The 11,208-nt window shown below is 47.4% G+C and overlaps 1 protein-coding gene across 2 annotated transcripts; it reads right to left on the reverse strand.

The window, feature by feature from the left end:
• Positions 1-2,382: 2,382 nt before the first annotated feature.
• SHOX2 (SHOX homeobox 2) lies at positions 2,383-10,598 on the reverse strand. 2 transcript variants are annotated; one of them, XM_054576798.1, is made up of 5 exons: positions 10,247-10,598; positions 7,117-7,325; positions 4,630-4,687; positions 4,227-4,315; positions 2,383-2,640 (listed from the first exon to the last, which is right to left on the reverse strand). In XM_054576798.1, the coding sequence occupies exons 1-5, from the start codon at positions 10,596-10,598 to the stop codon at positions 2,383-2,385; spliced, it is 966 nt and encodes a 321-aa protein (XP_054432773.1). The 2 variants fall into 2 exon arrangements, with proteins under 2 accessions (XP_054432773.1, XP_054432766.1); XM_054576791.1 differs by having other exon boundaries at positions 2,383-2,676.
• Positions 10,599-11,208: the final 610 nt, after the last annotated feature.

An 11,208-nucleotide genomic window follows, 5' to 3' on the forward strand; every position in this document is an offset into this window, starting at 1 on the left:
CTCCTGGGAAGGTCGGGGACCTGGAGACGGAGTGTCTACTAAGCCACAGTTAACCCAGGTGAATTTCGCGCCGCGTGATCCCGCTTCCCTACCTACCCAAATTATCCGGTAAATAAACTTCAAGGGTCAACCTGCGGCAAAATGAAGAACGAGAGTTCATCCAGGGGGAGGGGGTTATTCTATTTTACATACTATCTGTTCCTTTATTGATTTGATGTAAAAATCAATCCGGTTTCTATGCTGGCTGGGTAAAACGGGGGAGAGGGGAGTTTCGTTCAGCGCTATATAGAGCCACAGAGGCACTATTCTCATGGCCCCTTAACTGCCACATGTAGGAGCAAAAGAAAGCGCTTTTCCAAGTTGGTATAATCGACAGATACACAGTCACCAAAAAGGAAGAAGGAAAGACTATCCCGGATAGTTTAATAGTAACAGGAACAAAGATGACGCGAACCCCATCAAATGAAACAATACTATTTTCATTCAATTGATCGCAAAGTGTCTTCAATTAATAACTTGGCACTTATTTAAAAGGTTTAACAGAGGTGAAACCGAAACATTTTGTACCGACAACACGTCATGAAATAACAGCATCTTCTTTTGTTTAAAATAACTTAATACACTAGAAAAAATATGGCAAATATAAATAATTTGTTTTCATGGAGAACAAATAGTTACAAAGCTCAACCGCATACCCAAGTTCAGTTAAAAGAGCTTTTCCTCTTTCTTGTAAATTAGAAGGAAAAAAAAAAACAACTAAGGAGGCTTTCTAGAGAACTGGGATACAGATCGCTTAGTCCAGGGTACCCCATTTTAAACAGCTACATGAATTGAAGCAAACAAAAAAATTACTTTAATATACACCTTTGTGAGATAAAACACAAATGTTCAAAGTCAACCATTAGTTCACACATTATAGCCAAAATAAACTTTGTTCGTGTGTATCAACATATTTTACACAAACCTAGTGCCTGTATCTAGCTGGGTGGTTCTTTAAAGTGAGTGTGACAGGACAGAGAGGGGGAAATAGAGCCCGGTTCTCAACGAGGACTTCAGATAACCAGCAAGAAGGGATACAAGAAAAGGGGGAGGGGAGGGGACTCTCACTGAGCGCCTGCTATGAGTCAGGCACCTTGTGAGGCGCTGTACCTTCATTATTTCATTTAGTCTTCTTGTTTTCTTTTTTCCTTTCCCCACATTTTCTGCCCACCTCCGTTTTCTTGGGACAATCAAAGTGTAAAGTTTTCCCTTTTGACTTTTTTCTTTTGTCCCCCAGGATCAAAGACGGGCTAAAAATATATAGAGAGAGATATACATCAATTTTCAGACGCTTTTGGTACTGGTTTTCATACTGATGATGAAAATGAAGTAAGTACATGTGTGTAAAGCGGGGAAGGGGGAGACACCATCAATGGAATACAAGTAACATGCAAACCGGAATTTACTGCCAGCAGTCTGGACAGTTCTGCCATAATAATTTCTCAGAGAAATCACTGTCTGTGGTATCATCTTTTGTATTAATATTATTTTTTCCTTGTTTTTTATTCTCTCTTCCCTCTTCTTGCTCTTCCATTTGTGATGGTTTTTAACTCAAAGCATCTGATTCAACGTAAAAGGAGGCCCGCCTCTCTTATCAAATTTCTCGTATTAAAGTGAACTTCGCAGAAAAAGGTCAGTTTCAAAACCTGTGAATTTCCCAGCTCCGCACTTTTTTAAAAATCTTAACTCATTAAATAAGTATACTTCTTCCTTCTGTTTTGCCTTCTTAGCCCATTGAGGGGGGCATACACTTTAAGGTGGTAACTCCCCAACCTCCCCCCCCCCAATTCTCTCGAGATTCGTCCAGGTTATTTTTCCATGTTTTTGAATGCATAAAATACTTTAATTTTTAATTTTTTTGTTCCTTGGTTCTCTCTCCGATTTCAGCTCCTTTCAAATAACAATAAGAAATAAGTTCCCTTTCTTTTTCTGTTTGTCTTTTCTACTTTTTTTCTTCATTTTTTATTAACAGGATTTTTATTTCTGCGCAAGAGTCCATCGTTGCAACTTTGCCACGAGCCACACTCCGCTGTCCCGGCACTCCCTTGTCCAATCTCTCTCTCGACTTTCCCAAACCCGGCCCTACAAAGCCGATTTCTAGGCCCTTGGGTAGGTGAATGGTCAGAAGCCACCGAGTCGGTGCGCCATGTGGGATCGCAGTTTCTGCGCAGAGTCCCGCCCTCCGAGTTCCAGTCGAGTCCGAGATGCTGAAGCGGGCAAGGGGCGATCAGCCAGGCAGAAAGAGTCTGGGCTCCGAGGTGCAGAGGGGATGACAGAGAAGCAGTGGGGCGCAGAGAGCGCGCATTCTGCACGCGCGCTGGAGGCGCAACGTGGGCGCTGGCGTCACAGCCCCAGGGCGGCCGCGTGCTTTTTGGCTTTCAGTCTGAGATCCGCAATGCTGGAGTTCTTGCTGGTGGTCTTGGCAGCGGCAGCGGCAGCCACGACGGAGGCGGCGGAGGCCGAGTCCGCGGCCAGCGTGGCCAGCGGCAGTCCGAAGGGCGGCGCCGGGAACATCATGTAGGGCGCGTGCGCGGCCAGGTGCGGGTGCAGGTGGTGGTGCGCGTGCGCTACGGCGCTGTCCAGCTGCAGCTGCGCCTGAACCTGAAAGGACAAGGGCGTCACGTTGCAATGACTATCCTAGGGTGACAACAGAATAGAAACAGAGCATTAACGGAGTCCAGCTTGGCTCAGGGGAAGGCTGGGGCGGGGAACGGGAAGGGGCATTTGGCTGACCTTCTCATTCTGTTACTGAATCCGGACACTACAGGGATACTCCAGTGCCCCTGAGTCTCTGCAACTCACCCAGTGTGGCTTATCTCCCTGGGCCCAGGGGGACAGCAACTGCAGGAACATGGCTGCCCCTAAGGGATCTGGGCCCATCAGCGGGCCACATTGCTACCGTGCTAAAACAGTGCCCTCCCCACAATAACACCGGTGTGTTGGCAAAACGGGGTGAGGCCCCGTTACCCTCCTCTCTTGATGTTGTCATCCACATCTTACCTCACTGCTAAAGCCCTGAAATACCAACAAGCAAAACACAAAACTTTGTATGTCACTTAGGGAAGTTACTGCACTTTCATTACAATGAACACAATTGTTAGTACTTCTAACCTGTACTGCTGTAAGAATTTTCTGGGGATCTTGTTTAAATGCAGATTTCCATTCAGAAAGTCTAGGTTGGGGCCTGAGATTGTGAATTTCTACCAGTCTCCCAGGTGCTGCTGATGCTGCAGATCTGCAGATGACCTTCTGAGAAGTCAGGGTCTCCTTTTAAGATCCCTCTCCCCTCTCTTTCGCCAATCATTCTTTCTGACTTCAAAAGCCTAGCATCGAGATACCAGAGTCCTGTGGTGCCAAGAAAGCTAAGATCCCCCTCACACTAACCCTCAACACACTGGCACACCCCTGTGTCTCCTCAGTCCAGGGCACTGGCAACAGAAAGCTAATCCATGACTTCACAGTCCTACCATGCAGGGGGTCCTGGCTGAGGATGAGGTAGGTCAGGCACTGGTTGGGAAGGGATTGTGCCCTTAGGCTTGGAGAGCAGGGAGTTCAGAGCACTGGGATTTCCCAGGATTAAATCATTGCTGCAGGCTGTCCTTTTAAATGTAGTTTTAAAGGTTTCTTCATGGCTAAGAAAGGCATTGCAGAGGCAGGGCATCCCTGGGAAGACCAAGGCAAGGTTTCCTTCTCAACTAGAGATAAAGCTTTGCTTGCAGACAGCTTTAAAAAATCAAGTCTGAGTTGGGAGTACTTTTATTTATTTCTTTTTCTTCTGTCAGACACAGTTAATGAAACTAAGAGGTAGAAAATAGCTAGAAAAATATTTAGAGAATTGCCTTAGAAACACCTCAGGACTAACCTCTGAATTGGATCTGACAAAATCTTAATCAAAAGGCTTTTCCCTTCCTCTCCCCAAGCTCAATCTTTAGTGCATTTTTAAAGGACTGGTTACTGCCCTCAGGCCTCTGTGGGTTTCCCACGAGGACAGAAAGGACTAGACATATGGGCCCCTGACACTCGATAGGTTTTTAAAGGGGAGTAGGTCCACTATATCATCTCAAAATTGATCCTCCAACTGCATGGACACCAACACTAGGGCTTAGAGAGAGGGGATGTTCAACAGTTCAAGCAAACCTCCAGGTCTTTTTACAGTTAAGAACAGGTTGAAACTGGGCTGTACTTGCCTGCTGAAATGGCATCCTTAAAGCACCTACGTTGACATAGGGTGCAACTCTACAAGCTTCAAACTGGCTGGCTGCCCCTATAAGGACGCCTATAAAAAATGGGGGAAACAAAACACAATAATGTGAGATTAATATTCCTAGCACTGTTTTCCAGAGTTCCAAAAGGTACCAAGACAAAACTAATTCCTTTGGAAATTAACTGTTATCTTCCTAAACTACTGCCATAATTAAAATAAATGTAATTTACTCCCAAATTTTAGGACTCTCATTAACTGTCTTCAGAGCAGATTTTTAAGTAAGGACCATGGTTATCTTTGAGAAGATTTCTCTGTATGTATAGTAACAATACTTGCCATTCTCCTTTTACTTAGATTATCAAATGTTCATTGCCTGAGAAGCATACCTTTATGGAGCTGATTTTCTTGTTTTCTACATTTAGCTCTTCGATTTTGGAACCAAACCTACAAATTGGAGGGAAAAAAGAAAACCTAGATGTTATGACTCAAAATTTTTTAAACATTACAAGAGTATGAAGAAAAAAGAGTAGAGTTTTAGACACAAAATAGAAGATATGGCAAGCAATCTTTGAATTCATAGAACAATCTCAATTTCCAACGTTAAAAATGTAAATGAATGACAAAAATAGACATAGTTCATACATTTTTGCAAGATAAATAGTTTCTCAATACACTGCTATTGGTTCTGGTTTCACCTTTCCACATTACAGAGTTCCCAAGGCCTAAAACTCTCGCTGATACCTGATACCAAAGTGATAATGAGTTTAGATGTTTGCCCAGTAAGACCTGAGACGAATGTGCTCATTAATAGCCTGTTATATTAATTAGCTTCATCTTCAAGAAAAACCAAACACCAAAGCAAATAGTGACTCTTTTTTTCCTGGGGGCTTGGGGAGGGGGATAAAAGTGGGGGAAGCGGTAATTAGTGTCATAAAAGCCTCACTACAAAGAAGTTTAGAATTTCTCTGTTCCTCTGTGCAATAGAGTGTAACACAGTAGCAGAATAATTGTGCTATTATCATGATAATCTAATTTGCTTCTATAGAATAGAAGCAATAGCCTATTCTTGCAGTTAGGATAGTAGATAAGCATCCAGAAAATAGCTCAATTTTTTTAAGTATGAAAAAATAAAGACCAGCAATAAAATTCACTTCTTATGGTTAAAAAAAATGAGTATTCTGTGAAAGGGGGTTAGGGCAGGGTATGAGCCAAGTGACTCCTGGCTACTATTTTCTCCCAGATACTACTTTCTTACATAAACTTGCCAACTTTTACAGGCAATATGACATATTTTTAAAAATTCAAATGCAGCTTTTTTACTCTAATAATATAGCATATTGACTGATTGACAAATTAATGTTTAAAAAAACATGAAAGAAAAATATTGCTTCTGAGCGGTCTTGTTTTTAAAAGGAAGTGTCATAGTCAATGTAAATCTTCAAAAATTCCCCTGCCATTTAGTGTAATAGAAGGGTAGATTTCATGCCAGGGTGGCATCCTTTGTGTAACTCACATGGCCTGAGGCTCCTTGCCTCTTTTTTTCCCTACTAGAGTTGGAACTGAGATACTAATGCTCATAACTGTAATAATTATCATCATGTCTTTAAGGGGTTGCTGAGCCTCTAGAGATCTCAATACACAAAGCAAAGCAGGAGAGGCTTAAAAAGGAAGGCTCCGCTGTTGATGCTGTGATGACCAAGGCAGCCTATTATTACTTTTCCCCTTCAACTCCACTGCTCTGTTTTTGTCCTGATCCTATTACAAGATGCGGGGAAGCCCCATAAGAATTGCATAGTTCGCTGCAGATGGTGGTCTCTGCGCCCAGAGACCCAGGGAGTATCTGTTACAGTGATACTTTGTAACAGCTGCAGATGTTCAGGCCTAAAACTGCTCCATGTGTTCAAACAAATAATGACCATCATTTTCTCCTATTTTATTATTTGAGAGGAAATGCAATCTGAAACATTTAAATTTGTTCTCCATATACCTAGGATACGTATGCATGTATGCATATAATTTTTCACCTTTACCACTGCCACAGCCTACTTTTGCAATTACATTCACCATCATGACCAGTAAAAAACCAAACAAACAATACAAAAAAAAAAAACACAAAACAAAACCCAAAACACTCTTCCAATCCTAACTTTACGGGTATGGCACTTGCTGGGAGTCAGACCTTGAAAATGTCAACATTAATCTGTGGATTGTTTTAAAATCAAGTTTCTGTAGAATCAGGTTCACTGCTTTGGTTAAATGAGTGAACAAAGAACCACCAAAATGCATTTATTTCTCCGCTGTTTCACACACAGTTTGAGATCTACTGCTAACGGCGGACTGTAAATTTCTGCATTTAACAGTTGCTAATTTTCTTTATAGTCTGTACATCTATAAACCTAATTGGCATATCCGCTTGGCAAACCTAGACCCCAAAGCAGACCCTCAAGGAAACCCAACTCCAGCGAACAAAATATTCGTTGTAACTTTTAAAGCATCCAGAAGATAAAACGTTTTCTGTGGGATTTTTTTTTAAGGCTTATAAAAGTAGGCCCATTAGGATTAAACCACATTAAAGGCATCGTGAGGCGAGGGGGGTGTGGTTTATAGAAACTCTGGGAGCAAGCCCAGCACAGCTTTCTTCTGCTGGGAACATATGTTGGGATAGGGGGAAAAGGGGGGGGGGCAGTTTAAGACTAAGATCCACTTTGGAAAATAAGACCTCGATTAAAGACATCCTTTCCTTTCTCACCTCACTCCAGATCCTTGAACCTGCACCCCTGATGTGTCCCCCAAGAGTCGGCTCTCCAATCCCACCCCAGGTGTGCCCCTCCTCCTTCCCTGATCCCTGCCTGGACCTCCCCATAGCCAGGTACCTGCACTCGGGCCTCTGACAGCCCCAGCCGTTGGCTCAGTTCTTCACGCATGAAGGCATCCGGGTAGTGGGTCTCATCAAAGAGCCTCTCCAGTTCATTGAGTTGTTCTAGGGTGAAATTGGTTCGACTTCGCCTCTGCTTGATTTTGGTCTGACCTTCGTCCTCCATCCCTTTCGCATCCTCTTTGCGATCCTTCAGCTCCGGGGACACTGGTGGTGGCACCATAAACAGGGTCACACTTACGTCCACGCGTGCACACAGCAACACACACACACACACACACACACACACACACAGAGATAAAAACACCACAGCAAATCCCATTAACCAGATTCGTCTCAGGAAGGCTGGAGGATCCTGCTCCCTCCCGGAGTTCCTGTCCAGTCCCTCACCCGGCCAGGAGGAAGAGGATCCTGGAGACAAGCGAAGATCAACTCTGGGTGGCCGCCTGCGGGCAAGATGGGCATTCGCCCACCTATTCCCTCTGCAACTGTGGCCTCGGCTCACCTCACTATCCACCCCACGATTCCCTGCCCTCCCCTGTGAACACCAAATCCAATTCACTCACCCTCTCGCCCACTCACTCTCTCCCACGCACGCACAGAAATCAAAAGCGCTGCGCCCCGCCAGTCACCGAACGCTGTCCGAGAAGGGAGAAGGGCGCGGTGAGGCCACGCTCTGCGCCATTCAGAGAGTGCCGGGCCATTCTCAGTCCAGCTGTGTCCGCTGATGGTTCTCTGTCTCTCTCAAACTTGCAGGTCTAATTTGGTAATATTTGGGCCAAAGGGTCGCAGCAGGAGAATAAGACCCTTGTGCTGTGCGTTCCTGGGAGTCGCATCCCCAGGTGCTGGGTGCGGACCCAGGGCGCGGGCCAAACCCCGCGGACAGCCCACGGGGCTGCCAGGCAGTCCCTGTCCCCCCTGCCGGAGCCGGTCGCTGAGCACAGGCGACCACGCCATGTTGTCAGCCGGGAGGGTTCGCAGCCCATGCTGGACCAGAAGGTGAGAGGCAGAAAACCAGCGTCTGGTGGCCCGAGGAACTGACCGCTGCCTCTGTTCTCGCCTCGTCTCTCCCCATTGAAAAGGCCGACTGGACCCTAAACGCTTAAACCCACAGAGATCAACAGGTTCAACAGGAACATTCGCGATCCTCGGTTTCTATTGGTTGCTTAAAGCCTTTTCATGCATCCACCAGCTCGGATGTTTAATAAAATATGCATTTTTCTGCTCCGGGTTTGCACACATCCGTTGCTACTTCCCTGTCTTTCCTCTCCTCTCTTTAAAAACAGGAGCTCTGCAAATGTGAGCACACAGAGACACCCAAGGGATGGATATATATATATATATATATATATATATATATATATATATATATGCCAAGGGGCAGTGATACAGGGATCCGTATTAACATGAGCTGCCCTCCTGAACCTTCATTCTCTGAGCCTGAGACGGAGATTTGGGTTTTTAATGTGTCAAAGCTGAGTTGGGGTAGTCGAGGCTGCTTGCAGTTTTTCCCAGCCCAGGTTCCTTATCAGCATAGGTGTTAAAAATCATTTCCGGAAGAGCTGGCCTGCAGAGGAATTAATACCTGCCCTGAGCTTGGAAATGAACAATCCCAGGACTGCCTCGACCCTGGGTTCAGACCCTAACTTCACGGTCTCGCTCGCTGGCGTACCCAGGGCCCGGAGCTGCGGCTTCACTGAGGCTCCGGGAGGTTGCACGGAGCCGACAGGCAGCAGCTATGCCAACACTTTCCAAATTTAGAGGGACTTGGTACCGGGTCTCGGGGAAGAAGAACCTCTAGGTCTCAGCTCAGACTGCCTTTCTTACAATGGTGATTTTAAGTGGTGCCAGCATTTCTATTTCTCAGAGTTCGTTTTGTGGACATGTGTCCTTCCTCCGGGAAGGAAGTGGATAACATTATAGCAAACATTCGTTGCCAAGTTATAAAATATTTTCCACTCATAGTGCAATGAAATTTATATATGAAAACGCACACTCTTCAGATTCTGCCAAAGGGGTGAGAAGGCTTTGTCTATTTTGTGTCATCCACAATGGCTACCTCTCAAACTTTTGGGACTTCAAAGAGAAAGATGTCCACATTTCCAGTTGATTAATAGACTTAATATAATCTTTATTTTGCCCCCAGATTTCCACTTATTGGCCTAAACAGGAACAGACCGTGTTATAAACAACTTAATTGCTTGCTTAAATATGTGATTCTACGCATGTCACATATTTTCTTAATTGGAAAAATATGGCAGCACACCAGTTACTGCGGGGACCAAGTGCCAAATTAATTTTATTGTTGAACTCCTTTGAATTGGTGCAGGACGCTCCACCATCTAGATGAAGCCGGTTCCTAACACTTTGCTGGCACCAAAGGATCCCCCCCCTCTTGCCCTGCACAAAACCCGAGTACTGAATGATGAGAAGCAGCGACGGATTTGTGTAAATATTAAAACACTCCCCCCCTTCAAAATGAGGAGCCTAACAAGTCTCCCAAAATAAACAACATAGGCTGGACCTTTGCCTGCTTTGGCCTCGTTCTACCGTCGTAGCTTAAAAAGAATGGGAAGTTTGGCCCCTGAGATCTAGGGATCCAGGGTCTTCCGCGGAGTTCTGGTCGTTCTGAGAGGCGGCCCGAAACCTAGAGGCGACCGTAGAGTGACATTCTCTCTCTCTCTCTCTTTCTCAGGCCTAGAAAAGGGGTTCCCCCAAACTCGGCGCTAGATGCTAATCATAATCCCGCCGCCTGGCCCGGCAGCTGCCAGCATCCCCGCCCGCCCCCGGGCCCGCGAACTTCCCCGGACGCCCGCGGGACGTCTGGGCTGAGGCCCCATCCTCCGGCCGGTGAAAAATGCTTTTCGGTGGACTAGGAATAACTGGCGCATCTGAGAAGGGCGCGCACAAACCCACACCCCCCCCTCCCCACAGACACTCGGACCCCACCCACGACCGTGCACACAGCCGGACGCCCACCCCTTCATCAACACTCCAGCTCCCAAACTGGCACCCAGGCGCCCTCTCCGCGCCCCGCCACCCAGCCCGCGGGGCCTCGGGGTCCTCTCCCGCCTAAAAGGAATCAGGAAGGCGGGAAGGGGAACCGCGGCCGGGGGTCAGGCCGTTACCCTCGGTGAGCCTCGGGCTGCCCGGCTCCCTGCTCCTCTCGGCGGCGCCCATGTCCAGCTCCCGGACGGGAGAGCGCCCTCCTCCAGCTCCTCCGCCCGCTCCTCCTCCTCCTCCTGCACCTCCTCCGCCTCCTCCGCCTCCGCCTCCGCCTCCTCCTGCGCCGCCGCCTCCGCCGGCCGCCCGGACTGCCGGGCTGCTGCGGTCGTCGCGGCCCGGCTCCGCGCAGCCGGCCGGATCCTTGGCCCCGCGCAGCGGCCCGCTCTCAAGCACCTCTCGGTAGGTGATCGCTTCTTTCTTCTCCTTCACTTTCTGGTCAAAAGACTTGGAGACGAATGCCGTAAGTTCTTCCATCGCCGCCGATGTCCGTCAGCCCCGCGCTCAACCTCTCACAGCCGAGCCCCGCTCTTTTTTTCCTTCTTCTTTTTTTACTGCTCCAGCCCCCCCAATAATAACACATCAATGGGGCAGGGGGTGGGGGTGGAGAGGGAGGAGGAGGAAGAAAGAAGAAAAAGAAGAGAAGAAAGAAGAAAGAGAAGTAGAAGGAGAAAAAGAAGTAAGAAGAGGAGGAGGAGGAGGAGGAGGAGGAGGAGTGGGGGGGAGGGGAGGAGGAGGAGGAGGAGGAGGAGGAGGAGGAAGAGGGAAGGGGCGGGGGCCGGCCGAGGGAAATATGAACGGATGCTTCCCCGCCGGAGCGCGCTTGTCCAATGTTAAGATCTTTGACAATTCTTCCTGCCGAGAGTTCAGATCTGATAGCAACGCTGCGCTTGAAGTCTCACTATTTATACTTCGCCGAGGCGGCCCCTTGTTCTGAGTAAATTACCTCCCTTCGCAACTCGGAGGGAGCCCCTTCCTGGGAAGCACCCGCGACGCTACCTGGGGATGGGGGTGGAGAAGTAGGGGTTAGGGGGAGAGAACGAGAGGGGGAGAGAGAGGGGAGGGAGAGGGAGGAGAGAGAGACAGA

Source organism: Pteronotus mesoamericanus, unplaced genomic scaffold, assembly GCF_021234165.1.
Source record: "Pteronotus mesoamericanus isolate MK-2021 breed Mesoamerican mustached bat unplaced genomic scaffold, CSHL_Meso_final contig_116, whole genome shotgun sequence".
NCBI classification, from domain to species: domain Eukaryota; kingdom Metazoa; phylum Chordata; class Mammalia; order Chiroptera; family Mormoopidae; genus Pteronotus; species Pteronotus mesoamericanus.

Coding starts and splice junctions, on each gene's coding strand:
- SHOX2 (XM_054576791.1), bottom strand. CDS start 10,598: ATGGAAGAACTTACGGCATTCGTCTCCAAGTCTTTTGACCAGAAAGTG. Junction 4,688..7,116: donor TGTCAGAGGCCCGAGTGCAG/GTACCTGGCTAT, acceptor TCCAATTTGTAG/GTTTGGTTCCAAAATCGAAG. Junction 4,316..4,629: donor AGAAAATCAGCTCCATAAAG/GTATGCTTCTCA, acceptor CATTTTTTATAG/GCGTCCTTATAGGGGCAGCC.